Source organism: Aedes albopictus, chromosome 3 (genome assembly GCF_035046485.1).
Source record: "Aedes albopictus strain Foshan chromosome 3, AalbF5, whole genome shotgun sequence".
NCBI lineage: Eukaryota > Metazoa > Arthropoda > Insecta > Diptera > Culicidae > Aedes > Aedes albopictus.
In genome coordinates, this window is record NC_085138.1 from 427,413,221 (window position 1) to 427,437,258 (window position 24,038).

Consider the following 24,038-nt stretch of genomic DNA (forward strand, 5'->3'; position numbering starts at 1 on the left):
AGCTTAGATCGAAGGAGCGCGAAGACATCAAAAGAGGAGCACGCACAAGTCGCGTAAGCCCAGGGGATACGATTATCATCGAGCGACAAGCCCGCGCCAAAGGTGAAAGTAGATTCGATCCACAGAAATACACCGTGATTCAAGAGGACAATGGGAGCCTTGTTTTACAAAATGTTCACGGCCAAATTGTAAAGCGGCATGTAACTCAGACGAGGAAGGTGGGACACTGGCGCACTCCTACCAATAACACTGGCGAAACTACCCTGGTCAACACAAACGATGACATCCGAGATGCTGGTCCGTCTGAGCGGCCCCGTAGAACGAGAACCGCTCCATCTTATATGAAGGACTACGTCCAAGCACTTGAAAATTGATTGATAATGTTGATTCTGGGACATAATATCGTTGTATTTTTTTTCTTTCATCAGTAAAATATGACATTTTAACTACGTTGCATTCACTAAAAAGAAAAGAAAATAAAAAAACACAGAAACAAACTCAATCGTATACTCACCTTTGACCCGAAATCATCACAAAATTCATGCTAGGCGGTCTAGTCCTTGGTCTAGTCATAACACTAAAGCAAAACAAGAACGAAAGAACGCTGACATACGACAATGTAACTGCAAAGATGCAATTATTTTACTTTGAACACTCTGATTAGCTGTAAATAAACAAAAACTGCAGTTGACGTGCGTATGACTCGTATGACAACATAACAACAGTGAAACATCAGACATCGAACGGTATCGACCGAAACTGACCGAAACTCGAGAACCGAAACATATCGCGTGAAATATTTCAATTTCACGCGTAACTTTTGGTAGGCGCTGATTACTATTACAACTGTCTATTGAAACGACGACTTTTTAAAGGGTGGTGGAAAGCAATGAATCTGAATCGTCATCGTGAATGGCTAATACACAGCTGCGCAATATTGAACGTTATTTTTCATCTTTTCTCAATAAAAATCAGAATGAAGAACTAACGCTCAGGTTTAGCAATGGAAGAAACGGTAGTTCTTCCAATTATTGTGGGAGGGGGATGTGTGGTACTAATACCCCTCGGAAGGAGATGTTAATCGTGTATCCGGACGTTTGCCATAAAACCCGAACACGATTCGGCTTACCGTCCACCAACTCGACCGCCAAGTTGACGGCAGACCCGACAACCAACCACGAGGCATCAGCACGAGCAACTCTCGGCCTCTTCGTTATCGGACCATCAAGGCGTGTGGACGCATTGGGTAAGTTGCTGCGCGTTTCCCTAAACCCGCCAAACGGCCGTCAGCCAAATCGGCACAGGTCCCTACATAGGTACTCTTCGGATTTCCCAAGGGGGATTTTGGGATTCGCACAGATGTCTCTGAATTCGTCTATAAAGCCCTTGCGAAATTTCTCTAGGATTTTTTTTTTTCGAAATTCCTCCAGAAATTCCTTATGGGATTAACCCCAGAAATGTTTCCTGGAATTCCTACAGAAATTCCTTCCTTGGTTTCTCCAGAAGTTTAATCCAGGATTATTCTAGAAGTTTTTTCTGTGATTCCTCATGCAGCTCTATTTTAGATTCTTCTTGAGATTCCTTCAGAAACAAATTTGTAATTTTTCCAAGAGTTTCTTCTGAGATTCCTTCAAAAGATTCCATCTGGGATTCCACAAAGAACTCCTGTCTGGATATTTCCTTCTTATACTTCAAGGGGTTTCTTTCGGAGTTTCTCTAGGGGTTCCAGGCCCGGATACCCTTAGGGTTGTTCATAAACCACGTAGACCAAAATTTGGCCATCTCAGACCCCCCTCCCCCTCGTTTACTTTTGTTCATACAAAAAATTTAAAATTTGTATTGAGCGTAGACTTTGGCCAGACCCCCCCTCCCCCCAAAAAGTCTACGTGGTTTATGAACAGCCCCTTAGGGAATACTTTTCGCTCAGAATAGTTTTATTTAGAATTTCTTTAGACGTTTTTCCGGAAATTCCCGGAAGGAATTCCTGGGAGAAAGGCAACCCATAACAATTAACTGGTGGAAAACCAGAATGTTCTCCGGGGGAAACTCCTTGCATAGCAGCTGAAGAAGTTCCTTATGAATTTATTGGAGGAACTCATCACAAAACTTCAAAAGACACATCTAAAGATATTTCATATGGAATTCCGTACAAAACATCACTAAGGAATTTCTTTAAAAACTCATAGAAGAATTCCCTGATAAACTCCTGCAAAATTTCCATCAGGAACATCTCAGAGAATTCCAGAATGAACTTCTGGAGGGATTCCAGAAGCATCAGTAGGCATTCCAGAAGTAACTTCGGAAAAAAGTTGCTAGTGGATCCTGGATAAACCAGGAAATCCGTTTCTGAAAGAATTCCGAGCAGAGTTCCTGAAGCTATCCTAAAAGGAATTCTCAGAAGAATCCCGTAATGAGCTCTTAGCCTATACAAAAAAAAAGATCTTCTGAAGGAATCACGGAAAAATTCTCGGATGAATTGCAGAAAAATCTTGGAAGGAGTTCCCGAAAGAATCCCGGAAGTTCGGAAATTGTTTCAGGAGCAATCCCGGAAGATGTTCATGAAGGAACCCTGGAAAGAGTTCTCGGGGGAGCTCCTGCAGGGATTCCGAAATAAGTGTTTAGAGAAATTCCGCAAATAATTCCTAAAAGAATACCGAAATCATTTTTTGAAGGACTCCTGGAAAGATTTCGTGAATGAATCTCAGAAAGAATTCCTGAAGAAAACCCAGAAGGAATTCAGTTGCAATCTCAGACAGATATTCTTCAGTAATCTCAGATTGAACCTGTAACCCTGTCAGAAATTAGGAACCATCTACGATTTTTTGTGGTCTCATATGCGTAGGAAAAGTAAGTTACCTTTGTGAGTTTCTCATATTGTTTTGCGTCCAAAGACGTGCAAATGATTCCTCAGAAATTTATCACAATTCTTCAGAAACTTCAAAAAATTCTCCTGAAATTTCTGTTTGGAATCTTTAAACAGTTCATCGAAGTTCCATTCAGAAAATTTCTCCATGGATTTTTTTTTTTATTTTTTTCCATATATTTTTAAGAAATTCTGCCATTATCTTCCTCGGAGATTTCTCTGAGAAAAAAAACCTTAAGAAGTTCTTCTTTAGATTCCTTTAAACCATGCTTAGTTCTTTTTAGAATGTTTTCCAAAATATTCTAGAAATTACCCCAGAAATTAATTCAATTTTTTTTTCTAAAACCTTTGCAGGATTCTTACCAATATTGATCCATGGATTTCTTTAGAAAATCCTTCGGAATTTTAGTTAGAGTACCCTCCAAAAGCTTCTCAAAAATTTCCTATAGAAAGGGTTGGGTTATTTTATAAATCCTCCATTGATTTGTGTATTGAATGCGTACGAGAACTCTTCCCGAAACGTATCCTCGGATTCGGAAATGCATTCAACGATTCTTTAAGAAAACCAAAGGATGCTCCCGTCCAGATAATTCTCCTTGAACTCCTTCAACAATTTTTACAAAGATTCCTTTTAAAATACTTCCAGAGATTATTTTAGAAATTTTCTTAGAGATTCCTTGAAAAGCTCCTTTTTTCGTCACGAATTTCGCCGAAGATTTGTTCACTAACACTAGTTTACAGAATTTTTGAACTCGGTAAGCTGATGATCGTTTTTGGTGTAGAATCATGCCCTGAGTTCGAAAACGCGAAGGAAAAAAAAATATAATAAAGCGGATTTTTTTTTCGACTGGTTTGAAATCGATTTTTGTTCTATTTTTAAGCAACGTCGCTCACTTCACACATCTCATTAATGATCTCCGTAATGAATGCTCCGATTGAGCTGAATTTTTTACTGTAACTCGTCTACATATGATATATCAAATAAACGCTGAGAAAGAATTTTTAAATTGTATTTTTCTTATTGAAAAAAATACATTGATTCATTTATTTTTGGAAAATTTGCTAAAATTTAAGGAGATCGTCTCCAAAACTTGCCAATATCTTGAATTTCATCAATCTGACGCAAAACCTGCATTCAGATGTTCGAATGGTATCATGTTCAGCTTTTATTTTATGAAATTTTATGAAATTCCATATTTTAAAAAGTTGTAAATCCCGATGTTGGGCTAAAACTCAAAAACTGTTCTACTTTAAATTTTTTGAAGCACGGTTTCGAAATCAGCACTAAATTGTACTTCAAAAATTTTGGTCGTTGACAGGAGTTCACGACTTTCGTTTTATTTTGTAAACTAGTGTAATTGTTCTATGGTTTCTATCGAAAATTGCCATACGAATGTGCCCAGATAGTCCTCCAAAAATGCTTGCATTATTGCTTTTAGTAATTCAGGTGGGAATTTCTCCAGAAATTCCTGCTGAAGTTCATAGAGAGATTCCTTCAGAATTTTTCCAGATATTCCTCGATGTATAACTCCAGAAACCTATCTCGCCTTTCCTTTAAGGATTACTCCTATAACTTCTCCATGAATTCTTTGGGAAATTTATTCAAAAATATTTCGATATTTTTACTACGGAAAATATTATTAGATATTTTTACTACGAAAATTCCTTTGGAAACATCTCAAGAGTTTTCGTAGGATTCTTTGCAGACGCTTATCTATGTGTTCCTCCAGATATTCCATTGCTCAATACTTTTTCTGGGAATTTCACCAAAAATTTACCGAGAAGTTTCTCCAGGAAGTTCTTAAGACATTCCTGCTGTGATTCCTTCATGAATTTCCCAACGATTTCTTCGGATATTCTTCCAGAGTAGTACGGAAGTACTTCCTAAGATTTTTACAGTGATTTTACTGGAGATTCCTTCACGACCAAAATTGCTCGTTTTTAGAAACTCCTACTGGAATCGTTTTTAAATATTTTTTGTGAAGATAGCTTTAATCACTACAAACATTTTACACAATTCAGGATTTTCTTTAGGAAGTAATTCAGGGGTTTTCACAAAGTTCTTCCAAGGTGTTTTTGGGAAATTCTTTTAAAATGTTTACAGCGGTTGCTTCGGAAATTCTTATCAGGGATTCTTCAAGAATTCTTCGAGAAATTCCTGGACTCTACATCAATTCCTACAAGGTTTTTTCACAAATTGCTGTTACGATTCCATCAGAAATCACCTGGGATGTCCTTGAAGATCCCTGCAGCATTTGTTCAGATATTTCTCCAGGAGTTCTCCCAGAAACTGCACAAAATTACAAAATATTTTTTTTAGCGAATTCTTCCCGAACAGAGGAGAATATCAAAATAATAACAATAGAATCACAAAACCTGTTTTTATATCTTAATTTGTTATTATTAACTTATTAAGATATTATAGTTCCATTACATGTTTTGTTGGACAATCTAATTTTGTTATGATCCTGATATTGATATATTTTCTTTAAATTACTTTTCACTAACATGTCTTGTTGTAGCATAAGTTCAGTTATTATTGTGTTATTGAGACCAGTTTTGTAAACATTCGACACTTTTCACTACCTTCATCAGGCCCGTGCACAGAAGTGGCGCCAAGGGGAGGGGGGGTTTCCCAAATTTCGGCAAAAGGCGGAGGGGTGCCTAGTGTATGGAGCGTCGGTTGTATCGGTTGGGTGTTAACCCCCCCCCCCCCTTGTGCACGGGGTTGACCTTCATTTCGTTGCCGCAGTCGGGCGTCAGCTTGCTTTGTTACATTCGTGCGCTACCGTTACCTCTTACACACAGCGCGAGCAGTGGAATGAAGTTCAATAAACATGCTGGATCCAGAATGAACTATACATTTCGGACAAAAATGTCGATAAAGAAGTTACTTTCACTGCATCGAGGCCATTTTGATTTTCATGTTATACCTATTATAACTTAGTTTGTTTTTTGATTGTTATCAATAACTTATTTATTTCAAAATTTGTTATTGAAATATTTTGCAAATTCGCTATTATAAAGTTGTTATTGAAACCAACAAAACGTGTTATTTATCTGGTCTTCCAGGAACATTTTTTTGTTATGATTTTTGTTATTCTGCCACTTATGACAGTTAAGTTTATAACATTATATGTTATGTAAATAACATGAAAATAACTCTTTACGTTGCTCAGTTATTTTGCCGAAATAACATATTTTATTATTCTGCTGCTATTCCCTTCTGCTCGGGTTGAAAGAATTTCTAAGAACTACTTGGAATACTTGATGGATCTTTGGAGGATGTCTGAACTTCAAACTCTGTTCTGTCTCGAGAGTTCTGTTCTGTCCGGACAGAGTTCTGTTTTGTCCAGACAAAGTTCTTCAGACTCTGAAGGAATCCTTAGAAGACCTCCTGGAGATAGCTGTGAGTAAATTCTTGGTAACAATGTTTATTTGATTTCTGAAACAAAACATCTCTTAACATCAACCTGGAAAAGTTCATGAAGAAATACAGCAGAAATAATAAAAACAATCCTGGAGGAAATCTTTAGTTAACAACTGAAGACATTGTAAGTATTTTTTTTCATAGTATAATCTCTTGAAAAATTTCAGGAAAACTGCATTACAGATAGGAATAAATTCAGGAGTAATTTTTGCAGGAGAGAATACTTTAGAAAAAGATCAAGAAGAATTCCTGAATAAATAGAAAGCAATGCCTTGATGAATACGTGAAAAATTTATTGCATAGAGAAAGCTTTGAAGAAACTTTCAGAAGAACCTTGTTGTCAAAAGGAATTTCCAAATAAATAGCCAAAAGAAAAACCCTGAAAAAATTGAGTAATGCATGAAGGAAACACTGGAGAAATTCTATCAATAATTCCTGAAAACGTTTTTGAATTAAAATCTTAATTTAGAATTGCATCTTTTGAAGAAACTTTGGAAGAATTACGAGGGAAATTCCTCGTTGAATTTCTAGAAGAATTTTCGGAGAAATCCCAAAGAAAAACTCCGGGAATAAATCTGATAATATTTCCGGAGAAATTTCTTCAGATATATTTGAGGAAATACATGATAGAATAGAGGAATTCTAGCTAAAATCATTCTAAACAACACTACGATAATATTCTTACTGTAAACATTCCAGATTAAAAAAAAAATAATCCACAATGAATCTCTAAAAAAAAATCTGCCGTTGTCTCTAAATGTTCTGCTTGAGAATTTTCTAGAAATTTTAAGATTTTTTTTGCTAAACTCATAAAAGGAATTCCAGCCTTAATTAGACAAAATAGAAAAATCGGGGCGTTCTTGTATTTATAGGGGGTGGTGTAGTTTTATGATCCAACTAGCACGCGTTCTGAAAGGTTAAGACGACACTCTTCTATCTGCTCTGGATTCCGAGATAGAGAAATTTGAAACTTTACCTGACGACTAGCGATAAAATTGCAAACTAATTGTTGAATCATCAGATAGCTCTTGACTTCCTGAAGAACTTTGCCGAGAACGACCCTTTCAATCTGCTCTGATCGCGAACTAGAGAAGTTTAAAATTCTACTTGACATCTAGTGCCTTCTAGCGAAGAATTCACCAACCAAATGTTGAATCACCAGATAGGTTTTGACTTCCTGAAGAACTTTGCCGAAGACGACACTTTTCTATCTGCTCTGGAGCCCGAGATAGAGAGTTTTAAGCGCCATCGAGCGGCAAAATCACCAACTAAATGTTGAATCTACACAAAGGTTTTGTCTTCCTGAAGAACTTCGCCGAAAACGACACTTTTCTATCTGCTCTGAATCCAGAGATAGCGAAGTTTGAAACTTTACTTGACAACTAGCGCCACCTAGCGGTGAAATCACAAACTAATTTTTGAATCACCACATAGCTCTTGACTTCCTGAAGAACTTTACGAAGACGACACTTTTCTATCTGCTCTGAATCCCGAGATAGAGAAGTTTGATACTTTACTTGATCACTAGCGCCACCTAGCGACGAAATCACAAACTAATCGGTGCAGCATCAGATTGTTATTGACCGATTGAACAACTTTGCCGAAGACAGCGTTGTTCCAAATAAAGTAGATTATGAGATATCACATGTGATAACTTATGAGTGCTTCTGCTGGCGAGTATACATAGCAACCACTTCTACAAAGCACCTCTAGCGGCCAAATTACCAAATACTTGGATGTTAGTTGGCATTGTGTGATAGATCTATTCTAGTACTATAATTTTGTCAAAGATAATATGGTGCTATCTTGTACTACGCCAGAGATATTCGCTCACACCCCCAATTAGGCGAAATCCCATAAGCTGTGGGAATCTTACAACACGGATTCCAACTGAACCCCCGAACCAACCGTGTAGTAGAAGTCTAGACTGTACCTCACGTTATGTAGCTTTAGTGACAATAATGAATTATGAAGTATGTACTCAATGCTCAATCTTTACGCCTTGCATACACTCGATGAATCCTTTTCAGTCTTATCTTTCTGACAGGTGTGGATCTGCAAACTCCATCAGTTGACAAAAATAGACTCAAAGTCACAATCCGTCATGGTTAAAGGTTTCTGATCCACTGTATCACAGAATCAAATAAAATTAAATTTTCCTCTCCATCATCACTCATTCCCGATTCCACTTTATCTCATACTCGCATACATTACAGCCAACGCTTCGCTAATCGAGAATTCAAACCGCCATCAATCAGGCAACTCGCCGACGAAACAAAAAAAACACACTCATCCACGATATCACACCCCCGAAAAGCGAACAGTTCGCTTTGCTGAGATCCTAGCCTGAGAGATAAATCGCTTCTTACATACATACTACACATACGTACCTCATTCCAGCCGTGGTTGTTCCGTGCCTGGATCATCACCTCGTAGACCGCGCCGGGCGATAATCCTTTTATCACATGTGACATAATAAAGTGCGTCGGATCGGAGCGGGTTAATGTTGGCACTAAAATCGTGTCCTCCCAGCTGCCCGGATGTTGATATGTTTCGTTCATCTGGAGCGGGCGCGGTCAAAGGACATTTTTTCCGGCGTCGTTGTTGTTGTCGTTGTCGCCGTCGATTGGCATTGTTGTTTTCATTGCGAATCGATGACATCGGTGCGCGCCGGGGATTTGGCCCATTTTGACGTTGATTTTATCGATATTGATTCGGTGTCGGAGCGTTTTGGATCAGCAGCAGCAGCCGGTCACAAAGGAAGTCGTAGGACAGCGGCGGGAAAGAAGGCAGTTGATCCGGCCCGTTGCCATTGACGATGTTGTAAATGACCATGTCGATTTGCCAGATTGAATCCGATATGAAAAGGGTGGCGGCACATAATGGGTGTTTTTGTTGTTGGTGATGGTGTTTGTTACCGATGTTCCGGGAAGTTCATGAAAAGAGATGTTACGCAGTTCAATAATTAGATTGGGTGTGAATCATGATTATTGGATATGGCTTTTTCGGGGGTCATCGTTCGATTATGTTCGGTTATTCAAAATGGATTTTTCAATCAATTTTTCTATAGAATGCAGTTAAGCATCCATGTATCGATGTTCTTCGATTCGATATTGACTAATAAACGTAAATTTACAAGAATCCCTTCAAATGATAATTCGAGTAAATGCTTGGTAAGCTACAAAAGGGAATTATTGAATCAATCTCCAGGGGAATTCTTTTATGGAATTTCCCTTATGGAATTCCTGAAGAAGACTCCGAAGAAATTCTTGCAGAAAATCCCGCGAAAAAATCCTGCAAATTTCCAGAGTAAATCTTGGCGAATTTCCCGAGAAAATCCATAAAGAAAAATACGAGGAAATGATTGGAATAATTCCTGAGGGAAAGTTTGAAGAACTTTCCAAAGAAGGTCTTGAAGATGTTCCAAAGGATATTCTTTAAGTTTTCTCCGAAGAATTTTATGGAAATTACCCAAAAAAATTGTTGGAGATTTTTTCAAGGAAATTCGTAGAGAATATCTCGAGGTATTTTCCGAAGAAATTCTTGAATTCTTAGATAGAATGCTTGGAGTACTCCCCAAGGGATGTTTTTGAAGAATTTCTTTGAGAATTCCCCGGGAAAATTCTTGGAGTGTTCCCAAAAGAATTTTTGGAGAATTTTCCGAAAAAATTCTTTGAGAGTTTTTTGAGCCAAGTTTAAAGAATTTTCCGAGGAAGTTCTTGGAGAATTTTTTGAGGATATTCTTGGAGCATTTTCCGAGGATATTCTTGGATGATTTCCCGAGGGAACTGCTGGAGAATTTTACTTGGAAATTATTGGAGAATTTCCCTTGGAAATATTTGGAAAATTTCCCTTGGAAATTTTTGAAGAATTTCCCTTGAAAAATTCTGGAGAATTTCCCTTGGACATTTTTGGACAATTTCCCTTGGTAATTTTTGGAGAATTTCCCTTGGAAATTTTTGGAGAATTTCCCTTGGAATTTTTTAGAGAATTTCCCTTGGAAATTTTTAAAGAATTTCCCTTGGAAATTTTTGGAGAATTTCCCTTGGAAATTCTTGGAGAATTTCCCTTGGAAATTTTTGGAGAATTTTCCTTGGAAATTCTTGGCGAATTTCCCTTGAAAATTGTTGGAAACTCTTGTAGAATTTCCTTTGGAAATTCTTGGAGAATTTCCCTTGGAAATTGTTGGAGAATTTTCCTTGGAAATTCTTGGACAATTGACCTTGGAAATTCTTGGAAAATTTCCCGAGAATTTTCAACTTGGAGAATTTCCCTTGGAAATTCTTGGAGAATTTCCCTTGGAAATTCTTGGAGAATTTCCCTTGGAAATTCTTGGAGAATTTCCCTTGGAAATTCTTGGAGAATTTCCCTTGGAAATTCTTGGAGAATTTCCCTTGGAAATTCTTGGAGAATTTCCCTTGGAAATTCTTGGAGAATTTCCCTTGGAAATTCTTGGAAAATTTCGCTTGAAAATTCTTGGAGAATTTCCCTTGGAAATTCTTGGAGAATTTCCCTTGGAAATTCTTGGAGAATTTCCCTTGGAAATTCTTGGAGAATTTCCCTTGGAAATTCTTGGAGAATTTCCCTTGGAAATTCTTGGAGAATTTCCCTTGGAAATTCTTGGAGAATTTCCCTTGGAAATTCTTGGAGAATTTCCCTTGGAAATTCTTGGAGAATTTCCCTTGGAAATTCTTGGAGAATTTCCCTTGGAAATTCTTGGAGAATTTCCCTTGGAAATTCTTGGAGAATTTCCCTTGGAAATTCTTGGAGAATTTCCCTTGGAAATTCTTGGAGAATCTCCCTTGGAAATTCTTGGAGAATTTCCCTTGGAAATTCTTCGAGAATTTCCCTTGGAAATTCTTGGAGAATTTCCCTTGGAAATTCTTGGAGAATTTCCCTTGAAAATTCTTGGAGAATTTCCCTTGAAAATTCTTGGAGAATTTCCCTTGGAAATTCTTGGAGAATTTCCCTTGGAAATTCTTGAAGAATTTGCCTTGGAAATTCTTGAAGAATTTCCCTTGGAAATTCTTGGAGAATTTCCCTTGGAAATTCTTGGAGAATTTCCCTTGGAAATTCTTGGAGAATTTCCCTTGGAAATTCTTGGAGAATTTCCCTTGGAAATTCTTGGAGAATTTCCCTTGGAAATTCTTGGAAAATTTCGCTTGAAAATTCTTGGAGAATTTCCCTTGGAAATTCTTGGAGAATTTACCTTGGAAATTCTTGGAGAATTTCCCTTGGAAATTCTTGGAGAATTTCCCTTGGAAATTCTTGGAGAATTTCCCTTGGAAATTCTTGGAGAATTTCCCTTGGAAATTCTTGGAGAATTTCCCTTGGAAATTCTTGGAGAATTTCCCTTGGAAATTCTTGGAGAATCTCCCTTGGAAATTCTTTGAGAATTTCCCTTGGAAATTCTCGGAGAATTTCCCTTGGAAATTCTTGGAGAATTTCCCTTGAAAATTCTTGGAGAATTTCCCTTGAAAATTCTTGGAGAATTTCCCTTGGAAATTCTTGGAGAATTTCCCTTGGAAATTCTTGAAGAATTTGCCTTGGAAATTCTTGAAGAATTTCCCTTGGAAATTCTTGGAGAATTTCCCTTGGAAATTCTTGGAGAATTTCCCTTGGAAATTCTTGGAGAATTTCCCTTGGAAATTCTTGGAGAATTTCCCTTGGAAATTCTTGGAGAATTTGCCTTGGAAATTCTTGGAGAATTTCCCTTGGAAATTCTTGGAGAATTTCCCTTGAAAATTCTTGGAGAATTTCCCTTGGAAATTCTTGGAGAATTTCCCTTGGAAATTCTTGGAGAATTTCCCTTGGAAATTCTTGGAAAATTTCCCTTGGAAATTCTTGGAGAATTTCCCTTGGAAATTCTTGGAGAATTTCCCTTGGAAATTCTTGGAGAATTTCCCTTGGAAATTCTTGGAGAATTTCCCTTGGAAATTCTTGGAGAATTTCCCTTGGAAATTCTTGGAGAATTTCCCTTGGAAATTCTTGGAGAATTTCCCTTGGAAATTCTTGGAGAATTTCCCTAGGAAATTCTTGGAGAATTTCCCTTGGAAATTCTTGGAGAATTTCCCTTGGAAATTCTTGGAGAATTTCCCTTGGAAATTCTTGGAGAATTTCCCTTGGAAATTCTTGGAGAATTTCCCTTGGAAATTCTTGCAGAATTTCCCTTGGAAATTCTTGGAGAATTTCCCTTGGAAATTCTTGGAGAATTTCCCTTGGAAGTTCTTGGAGAATTTCCCTTGGAAGTTCTTGGAGAATTTCCCTTGGAAATTCTTGGAGAATTTCCCTTGGAAATTCTTGGAGAATTTCCCTTGGAAATTCTTGGAGAATTTCCCTTGGAAATTCTTGGAGAATTTCCCTTGGAAATTCTTGGAGAATTTCCCTTGGAAATTCTTGGAGAATTTCCCTTGGAAATTCTTGGAGAATTTCCCTTGGAAATTCTTGGAGAATTGCCCTTGGAAATTCTTGGAGAATTTTCCCTGAAAATTCTTGGAGAATTTCCCCTGAAAATTCTTGGAGAATTTCCCCTGGAAATTCTTGGAGAATTACCTCTGGAAATTCTTGGAGAATTTCCTCTGGAAATTCTTGGAGAATTTCCTCTGGAAATTCTTGGAGAATTTCCCCTGGAAATTCTTGGAGAATTTCCCCTGGAAATTCTTGGAGAATTTCCCCTAGAAATTCTTGTAGAATTTCCCCTGGAAATTCTTGGAGAATTTCCCCTAGAAATTCTTTTAGAATTTCCCCTGGAAATTCTTGGAGAATTTCCCCTGGGAATTCTTGAAGAATTTCCCCTGGAAATTTTTGGAGAATTTCCCCTGGAAATTCTTGGAGAATTTCCCTGGAAATTCTTGGAGAATTTCCCCTGGAAATTCTTGGAGAATTTCCCCTGGAAATTCTTGGAGAATTTCCCCTGGAAATTCTTGGAGAATTTCCCCTGGAAATTCTTGGAGAATTTCCCCTGGAAATTCTTGGAGAATTTCCCCTGGAAATTCTTGGAGAATTTCCCCTGGAAATTCTTGGAGAATTTCTTCTAAAAATTCTTGGAGAATTTCCCCCGGAAATTCTTGGAGAATTTCCCCCGGAAATTCTTGGAGAATTTCCCCTGGAAATTCTTGGAGAATTTCCCCTGGAAATTCTTGGAGAATTTCCCCTGGAAATTCTTGGAGAATTTCCCTGGAAATTCTTGGAGAATTTCCCCTGGAAATTCTTGGAGAATTTCCGCTGGAAATTCTTGGAGAATTTCCGCTGGAAATTCTTGGAGAATTTCCGCTGGAAATTCTTGAAGAATTTCCGCTGGAAATTCTTGGAGAATTTCCCCTGGAAATTCTTGGAGAATTTCCCCTGGAAATTCTTGAAGAATTTCCCCTGGAAATTCTTGAAGAATTTCCCCTGGAAATTCTTGAAGAATTTCCCCTGGAAATTCTTGAAGAATTTCCCCTGGAAATTCTTGAAGAATTTCCCCTGGAAATTCTTGAAGAATTTCCCCTGGAAATTCTTGGAGAATTTCCCCTGGAAATTCTTGGAGAATTTCCCCTGGAAATTCTTGGAGAATTTCCCCTGGAAATTCTTGGAGAATTTCCCCTGGAAATTCTTGGAGAATTTCCCCTGGAAATTCTTGGAGAATTTCCCCTAAAAATTCTTGGAGAATTTCCCCTGGAAATTCTTGGAGAATTTCCCCTGGAAATTCTTGGAGAATTTCCCCTGGAAATTCTTGGAGAATTTCCCCTGGAAATTCTTGGAGAATTTCCCCTGGAAATTCTTGGAGAATTTCCCCTGGAAATTCTTGGAGAATTTCCCCTGGAAATTCTTGGAGAATTTCCCCTGGAAATTCTTGGAGAATTTCCCCTGGAAATTCTTGGAGAATTTCCCCTGGAAATTCTTGGAGAATTTCCCCTGGAAATTCTTGGAGAATTTCCCCTGGAAATTCTTGGAGAATTTCCCCTGGAAATTCTTGGAGAATTTCCCCTGGAAATTCTTGGAGAATTTCCCCTGGAAATTCTTGGAGAATTTCCCCTGGAAATTCTTGGAGAATTTCCCCTGGAAATTCTTGGAGAATTTCCCCTGGAAATTCTTGGAGAATTTCCCCTGGAAATTCTTGGAGAATTTCCCCTGGAAATTCTTGGAGAATTTCCCCTGGAAATTCTTGGAGAATTTCCCCTGGAAATTCTTGGAGAATTTCCCCTGGAAATTCTTGGAGAATTTCCCCTGGAAATTCTTGGAGAATTTCCCCTGGAAATTCTTGGAGAATTTCCCCTGGAAATTCTTGGAGAATTTCCCCTGGAAATTCTTGGAGAATTTCCCTGGAAATTCTTGGAGAATTTCCCCTGGAAATTCTTGGAGAATTTCCGCTGGAAATTCTTGGAGAATTTCCGCTGGAAATTCTTGGAGAATTTCCGCTGGAAATTCTTGGAGAATTTCCCCTGGAAATTCTTGAAGAATTTCCCCTGGAAATTCTTGAAGAATTTCCCCTGGAAATTCTTGAAGAATTTCCCCTGGAAATTCTTGGAGAATTTCCCCTGGAAATTCTTGGAGAATTTCCCCTGGAAATTCTTGGAGAATTTCCCCTGGAAATTCTTGGAGAATTTCCCCTGGAAATTATTGGAGAATTTCCCCTGGAAATTCTTGGAGAATTTCCCCTGGAAATTCTTGGAGAATTTCCCCTGGAAATTCTTGGAGAAATTCCCCTGGAAATTCTTGGAGAATTTCCCCTGGAAATTCTTGGAGAATTTCCCCTGGAAATTCTTGGAGAATTTCCCCTGGAAATTCTTGGAGAATTTCCCCTGGAAATTCTTGGAGAATTTCCCCTGGAAATTCTTGGAGAATTTCCCCTGGAAATTCTTGGAGAATTTCCCCTGGAAATTCTTGGAGAATTTCCCCTGGAAATTCTTGGAGAGTTTTCCCTGGAAATTCTTGGAGAATTTCCCCTGGAAATTCTTGGAGAATTTCCCCTGGAAATTCTTGGAGAATTTCCCCTGGAAATTCTTGGAGAATTTCCCCTGGAAATTCTTGGAGAATTTCTTCTAAAAATTCTTGGAGAATTTCCCCCGGAAATTCTTGGAGAATTTCCCCTGGAAATTCTTGGAGAATTTCCCCTGGAAATTCTTGGAGAATTTCCCCTGGAAATTCTTGGAGAATTTCCCCTGGAAATTCTTGGAGAATTTCCCCTGGAAATTCTTGGAGAATTTCCCCTGGAAATTCTTGGAGAATTTCCCCTGGAAATTCTTGGAGAATTTCCCCTGGAAATTCTTGGAGAATTTCCCCTGGAAATTCTTGGAGAATTTCCCCTGGAAATTCTTGGAGAATTTCCCCTGGAAATTCTTGGAGAATTTCCCCTGGAAATTCTTGGAGAATTTCCACTGGAAATTCTTGGAGAATTTCCCTTGGAAATTCTTGGAGAATTTCCCCTGGAAATTCTTGGAGAATTTCCCCTGGAAATTCTTGGAGAATTTCCCCTGGAAATTCTTGGAGAATTTCCCCTGGAAATTCTTGGAGAATTTCCCCTGGAAATTCTTGGAGAATTTCCCCTGGAAATTCTTGGAGAATTTCCCCTGGAAATTCTTGGAGAATTTCCCCTGGAAATTCTTGGAGAATTTCCCCTGGAAATTCTTGGAGAATTTCCCCTGGAAATTCTTGGAGAATTTCCCCTGGAAATTCTTGGAGAATTTCCCCTGGAAATTCTTGGAGAATTTCTTCTAAAAATTCTTGGAGAATTTCCCCCGGAAATTCTTGGAGAATTTCCCCCGGAAATTCTTGGAGAATTTCCCCTGGAAATTCTTGGAGAATTTCCCCTGGAAATTCTTGGAGAATTTCCCCTGGAAATTCTTGGAGAATTTCCCCTGGAAATTCTTGGAGAATTTCCCCTGGAAATTCTTGGAGAATTTCCCTTGGAAATTCTTGGAGAATTTCCCCTGGAAATTCTTGGAGAATTTCCCTTGGAAATTCTTGGTGAATTTCCCTTGGAAATTGTTGGAGAATTTCCCTTGGAAATTGTTGGAGAATTTCCCATGGAAATTGTTGGAGAATTTCCCTTGGAAATTGTTGGAGAATTTCCCTTGGAAATTGTTGGAGAATTTCCCTTGGAAATTCTTGGAGAATTTCTTTTGGAAATTCTTGGAGAATTTCCCTTGGAAATTCTTGGAGAATTTCCCTTGGAAATTCTTGGAGAATTTCCCTTGGAAATTCTTGGAGAATTTCCCTTGGAAATTGTTGGAGAATTTCCCTTGGAAATTGTTGGAGAATTTCCCTTGGAAATTGTTGGAGATTTTCCCTTGGAAATTGTTGGAGAATTTCCCTTGGAAATTGTTGGAGAATTTCCCTTGGAAATTGTTGGAGAATTTCCCTTGGAAATTGTTGGAGAATTTCCCTTGGAAATTGTTGGAGAATTTCCCTTGGAAATTGTTGGAGAATTTCCCTTGGAAATTGTTGAAGAATTTCCCCTGGAAATTCTTGGAGAATTTCCCCTGGAAATTCTTGGAGAATTTCCCCTGGAAATTCTTGGAGAATTTCCCTTGGAAATTCTTGGAGAATTTCCCTTGAAAATTCTTGGAGAATTTCCCTTGGAAATTCTTGGAGAATTTCTCTTGGAAATTCTTGGACAATTTTCCCTGGAAATTGATGGAGAATTTCCCCTAGAAATTCTTGGAGAATTTCTCCTGGAAATTCTTGGAGAATTTCCACTGAAAAATTCGTGGAGAATTTCCCCTGGAAATCTCAGGAATTTCTGAAGATTTTCTAGAGAAGAGTAGATTATAGTTTACTTCGTTCAAATATTGTTCTTTCTTTTCTATCAAACCACAAAAGTGTAAGGTTTTCGTTCACCCGTGATTCAATAAACCCTGTATCGCTGTGTCCACTCATTTGAATCAATTAGTGAAACATAGCAAAAGAAAACATATCGTCTCGCCTCATGTTTACCGAACAAATTTCGCAAACGTTAGTTCGCTACCCCAAACCCCCCATGGGAAAGGTTCAAATTATTACCACTGTCGGAAAGCCATTCATCCCCGGAGCGTGACAAACTGTTCAAATTAGATTAGCTTCGTCTCGGGGACCCCATTTGTGTTCATATGTCTGGCTGGGGGGCTTGAGCTGGGCTGCCACCGGCAGGAGCTCTATTTTCAATTCCCTTCCAATCGGAATTCTCCATCTCTTCAATGGAGTCAGAGTCAGGCTCAGAGTCAGAGTCGAGCACTACCATTCCGTTCTGGAATCTACATCACAGTCACAGCAGCCAGCGTTGGATTGCACGCTCACCCATACTCACTCAGAGCCAAAGTGCTGAGTGTTTGGGTTGCGGGTGGAGTGCAAAATAAAACTGCAATGAATGAAGCGAGACATGCCACTGTCACTAAATCAAAGCTAAAGTGACTCAGTGGAGCGGACGGAGGTGATGAAAAAGAATGATAGTGAGCCAAAGCCATTGCACCATCGCATCGGTGTCATCATCGTCGTCGTCGTCGCCGAGCCGAAAAACTCCTATCACACTGGTGAATAGTGGGCCTTTGTTTGGCCAACACTTGGAGATTGAACATCTGGGAGAACTCATAAGTAATGCGCCATCCCACAATGTCATCAATCGCTGACGATCTCGATTTTCCGGAAGTAACAGTGATTTGGACAAAACGAGCTCTCAGTTAATCCCACTGTGCCTCGTCATGCTCACTCGTCCTAACGGTTATTCGGAGGGAGTTTGCAAACGGCAGGAAAAAGACCATCGTAAAACGAATCACTGTGGTGGGACTGTCAACCCTTTCCCCCCAAGCGAGCTTCTCCTACAGAAGAGCAGGTACTAGCGCGCCCTGGCTAGTTCTGGTTGGTACCGAGAAACGGCGATGAAAGCATATAATACCGAAGAGTCATTGTGACTAATGAAACTGTGATAACATCCGCCACCGTCAGCAGCAACTGCCCTCTACTGAGGTTCTCGCCTTCTAGTGCTTCTTCGCCGCACTGGAAATCTTAAATCTAGGATCTTCTGATCCATTTCCCGGCTTGATCTCCGAGGATGGAGTGGACCGGCTAAGGATGGACTCGTGGCTAAATATCCTCGGAAAAGTCAAGTCTTCATAGACTAAGAGAAAAAGGGAAGCTCCTGGCACAGAAAATGGCAATGGAAAAGTAATTAAAGATTAATAAAATGATAAATTGGGCAAATAGAGAGACGGGCAGCTACTGAGTCGCCTGCGAAGGAAAATGCCGTCACCATCGAGGACGACGACTTCATACCGGTGGTGCTGGATCTGGATGACGACGCGACAATTCTGAACTGTGGCGCGCCAAGGCAAACGTGCAGCCAGCCAGCGATGGATGGATGATGGCGAAATGTAATCATCGGATGAATCGCTTCCAGTGCGGGTTCACAGAGTAAAGAACGAGGAGTAGGTAATAAGATTAGCAATCGGAGCGATGAAATCCTTTTGCTTATTTTTAATGCCACGGGAAGATTGATGTGCTTCTTGCCGGTGTTTATCTTTTTGGGGTGAGTGTTGAACACCTTTGCGTATTTTAAGATTTACATTTGAGTTAAGTAAACGCTAAATATTTAATGCTCTTGTTCTTATGGATCGAAACTTGCTGATCATATGTTTATGAAATGGTTTATAAGAACTCACTTACGGTAATCATGTTACTAATCAGACGACCTACCATAAGTATGATCAAGTTCGACGTAAAAATCAAATTTTTAGAATTTTTAACAACAAAACATAAAATTTAAATGAATCCTACTCAGTCAACTTTTGAATATTTTTTGTGTCGCATCTAACGTATTTTGTGAACTCAATTTTTAAAGTTCATTTGATACAATTTTCTTCGACATGCATCGGATAGACGCAAACGATATCGAGCCTTACAGTTTTTCGTAAATCATGCTAAACTTTACGAATGGAGCATTAAGAACCTTCAAGCCGTTACGAGTAAGTTTGGAACATTTCAAACCTTGTGTCTAGATATTGGTTTAGGCTATACAACCGCTGAATATAAACCAAACATTATCATACACCTAAACCTTCAGAGTCGAGACAGCCTATCATAATTTATACCTAAATGGGTTACAATGTTGCAAAGAAGTTCAAGAAGCCCGAGTGGCTAGGAGATGGATGGGGGGCCATATAGAGTTTCAGATTATTTTCAAGGGAGAGGGGGTTTAGAGGCGTTTTCGGCGGTTTTCGGAGGGCCTCAGATGTGTTACATGGAATCCGAGTGGATGTCAGGGGGTTTTTGGAGGCATTTCAGGAAGATTCAGCTGATTTCAAAGGCGCTATAGAAGGGTGTCCGGCCATTTGACCGAAAGCCGTTTGGCCGAATGCCGTTTGGCCGAATGCCATTTGGCCGAATGCCGTTTGGCCGAATGCCGTTTGGCCGAATGCCGTTTGGCCGAATGCCGTTTGGCCGAATGCCGTTTGGCCGAATGCCGTTTGGCCGAATTATTATCAAAAGGATTTGGAGGCGTGGGCAAACTCTGGATAACATTCTAGCTGCTAATATGATCATCAGAAATTTTCCTTTTTTTAATCATAGGTTATTCTTTCAAGTTTTACCATCAAGGGATAAGCTGGCATTGAAACTGGGAATATTTTTGTCAGAGATTTTTCCTTCTTTGAATCAAAGGCTGTTCATTCGAGTTATACTGATATAGTAAACAGTGGCAAGATCACTTAGGTTCATCATCAGTTTTTCGGCCAAACGGCGTTCGGTCAAATGACCCTTTCGGCTAAATGACCTTCGGCCAAACGGCATTCGGCCAAATGGCGTTCGACCAAATGACCCGGAACCTTATAGAAGGGTTCCGGAGGCGGTTTCAGAGGTTCACATATGCGTTACAGAAGATCTCCGACGGTTTTCGGAGCCATATCAAGGAGCTACAGAGGATTTTAGTGGCGTATTTTGGAATTCTGGAATTCACTCTAGCCATGAAATCAGATTCTTTATGTTCATAGCATTACGGCCCAACTGGAATACGAACAGGTGTTCAGCTTTTGTATACAATGAATTTGATGAAAACTTCCACAACTATTAACTAAGAGCTGTCCTTTCCAGTGTTACTGAAGTTGTCAAAATACATTCTGGAGTAATCATAGAGATACGTGTTGAACAAAATACATGAAAAAAAATCAAATGTGCAGCAAAACTATTAAACGGGACCGTAATCGAATCTTATCCCCGTCAGTATGGTGATGAATTATAACTGTCAATTTACAAACTAAGCTATGGAAGACCCAGGTAAAGTAGATGAACATAAGACCTTCAGAAATATACGAAAAGACACGACGAGGATGACGAAGAAAATGATTTAAAATGTGTTTTGGCCATTTTTCATTTCTTGATTTAATTGGGTAAACAAAATATTTGCCTTACAATCCATCATCTTACAAAACTAAGTTCAAACCCTCTACCGAAATGATTTCAGGGTGCATACTACACATATTATACATGTAAAGTAGTTTCTATACCGAATCATCATTGCTTCAAAGATTCTGTAATTATATTGATGTACTAGATTCAGAGATCCAGTGCGAACTTTTGCCCCACTGTCGAGGTTTCAACAATGTCCCTTTTTGCAAGAAGCACTAGTAGTTTATTGTTTATTCGAGTGCACCTGTCGAACTACTATGGAATAACGATTCTCCGACATCAAGAGGTTATGAGATTATTCTTCTTCCTGTTACTACAAATTCTTATTCTAAAAGGTCCAAAAAATCTAACGAAACACCTTGAAACACATTTTTTGCATAACTCTGCCACATCATAACGAAATCATTACAATTTTTATTGACAAGTTACTGACCTGATTGTGTGTCGAACCCATACAGATTTGTTTGGGTTCTTTTGCCCCGCATTACTCTACCTAAAGGAAGCCATGGAGAATCTTGAGAAAATTGAACTCACCATTTGACAGCACATAGTTTCATAAAACATGCATGTATGTACGCCCGAAACTCCACTTAACTTAAATATCTAACTATTCTGAGCACAATCAAATTATATAGGTAACGTGACCTGAATGAAGGGATCTAAACCGATTTTACCTAAACGGATTCTACCTAAATGGACTGACGAAATCTTAAAAAATAACCGTGATATTACTCAAAATATTTCATGAACGGATTTTTTTACAATTTTAACCCACAATTTTTTTTATTGGGATATTTTCTAAAAAATTAAAAAAAAACATAACACAATTCCGGTGCTATTCATCGAGGTGCTCTGAAGGAGTTTCGTTAAGAATCTTCTTAAGGAACCGGAAGAATTGTAAGAGTGATCCACTATATTGGAGAAATGTCCAGATCATTTCCAGGAAAACTACGAAAAAGTCTGCCAATATAAACTTTTAAATTAACATAAACATAAATTGATTAAAAATCAAGTGAAAAAAAAAATTAAAAAAAATGCTGGAGAATCCGTCCTAAAATTTCAGAAGAACGTCTAGGAGACCAATCTGAAGGAATTTCAATCCAGAATTACAACTTTCTGGGGAAAATCTTGGGAAACAATACCATCACCATACGCGCCAACTTGTGACGTAGTTGGGGGGGCGAGGCTTCTCAAAATCAACCAAATTCGTAAAATTTCGACGCAGTTCATCTATTTTAGACATACTGACGTGAAAACTAGCGCATTGAGCTGAAAAAAGTTGAATTTTGTCCATTTTTGCAGAGTTTCGCCCCCCCCCCAACTACGTCACAAGTTGGCGCCTATGACCATCACTGATTTATAGGAATTTTCCCAGATGTTACTTTGGCTGTTCCTCTAACGGTTTCAAAGGAGATTTCTTTCAGAATTCTGACAGCTGTGGAGGTTTGTTGTGGAAGCTTGTTCAAGCATTACCCGATTCATTCCGATAGGTATGCTTATCCCTGGAAGACATGCAGAGAAATTTCTACGTCAGACTCATTCAATTGGTTTCATAAGTTTGCCTAACTGTACATTCTTTCAAGGATGTCTCACTGAGCTGTTCCATTCATTGTTTTAATATTTCTTAAAATAATCGCCCAAGAAATAATCCACAGTACCCTGATCAAACTTATTATAATTGTTTTAAAAAATCTCCAAAAATCCGTCTCTCTTCCAAAAACTGTTCAGAGATTTTTAAAGAACTTTTCATCGTCCCACTAAGGTTTGTGCTCAAAGTGTTCACGAAAAAATCGAGACATACACTCCCGTGCAAAAGTTTGGGATCACCCCCTCAAAAACAAGGAAATGTTTTTCGATCAGATCTTAGTCATCTTTCATTTAATTCACTCGTTCTTAGACTCTATCGAAAGGTTAAGAGTTAGGTTACTTAAGCTGATTTAGTATGGATTTTATATACCATTTTCTACCTTAACTTAGTCTAGAACTTAGTTTATGAACATTACATAACCATAACTGTGTTTTGGCTTTCAACTAACAATGAAGGAGTTGGAGTTGTACCAAAAAATAACGATTTGAATAAAAACCCGACTCTGGTTTCATTTGGATGGTGACCCCAAACTTTTGCACGGTCACTTGTAAACCTAACTCGATAATTTAAATTATTTTAGGAATTTTTCCGCTATAATCTAATTAATGGCTCTCAAAGAGGATAGAAATAGGGTTCTAATGCTCGACCCTGTTTTGAATTACACGGAAAACAAATTTTCATACAGATTTAGGAAAAACATGTAGGTTTAGGTAAACTTTTCATACTAAAAATTTCATATGAAATTAGTGATAAGTACCTACGAATCAAATCTAACTATTTATCTCTCGATAGAGTCTAAGAACGAGTGGTTTGAATGAAAGATGACTGAGATATGACCGAAAAACATTTCCATGTTTCGAGGGCGTGACCCCAAACTTTTGCACGGGAATGTATTTGAAAATCTCCAAAGAAACCATTGGGAAAACCATTAGGAGGAATCCTTGTGGCGGAATCCCCTTGAAAATTCCAAGAGGTAAAATTCTGGGTGAATGATCTGGATGAACTCCTGGAAGAAATTCTGGAGAAATTACCCGAAGAGTAACAGGACAAATACTGGAATTCCGAAAGTAATTTTTGAAGAAATCTCAGGAGGATTTACCAGATAAATCCCTCAAGTAATTTCTGAAGGAATTTCTTTCGCAAACTCTGAAAAAATTTACATTCCAAAAAACATTTCTAGAAGAATTCCTGAATGAATTCCTGGATGTATTCCTGGAACAATCACTTGACAAACTCTCACTGAAATCTCTAAAGGAATCCCTGTAACGGGTTCCAAGTGAAGTTTCTTGAATATTCCACGAAGAAAATTTTGCACAAACAACTTAAGGGGAATTTCTATAGAAATCAGGTGCAGGAATAGCTTGAGAAACTGTAGCATTAATCCCAGAAGATTTCCTAGCAGGGATTTCTAGAAAAAAAAATCCAAAATAAATCACAAGAGAAATCCCTGAAGCAATACATGATGATATTACTGTAGGAACTCCAAGAGGGAATACTGGAAGGATACCAAGAGGAACCCCAAGGAAATTCATACAGGAAATCTCATAGCCAATTATTTAGAGAAAACTTGTAGATATTCCTGGAGAAATAACTGAAGACGCGCATAGAGAAACTTTTGAGAAATCTGTAGAACCTTCTAAAAAGAAATTTCTGGCCTAATCCCCGGAAGAAATTATGGAGCAATCCCAACAAAATTCCAAAAAGGTACTCTTGAAAGAGTCCCTTTAGAAATTTTAAGATAAATTCCTGGGGAAATCCAAGGAGAAATTTAAAAAAAAATAGAGGAAAGGAAAGAGAGAAGT

The 24,038-nt window shown here is 38.5% G+C and overlaps 1 protein-coding gene across 1 annotated transcript in view; it reads right to left on the minus strand.

Annotated features, from left to right (window-relative positions):
• LOC109415401 (peroxidasin homolog) overlaps positions 1-24,038 on the minus strand; it is a 567,856-nt gene that overhangs the window by 58,770 nt on the left and 485,048 nt on the right. The window contains exon 10 of the mRNA XM_062856469.1: positions 8,684-8,854. Coding sequence (XP_062712453.1) covers positions 8,684-8,854 — 171 coding nt within the window. The remainder of the gene's footprint in view (positions 1-8,683; positions 8,855-24,038) is intronic.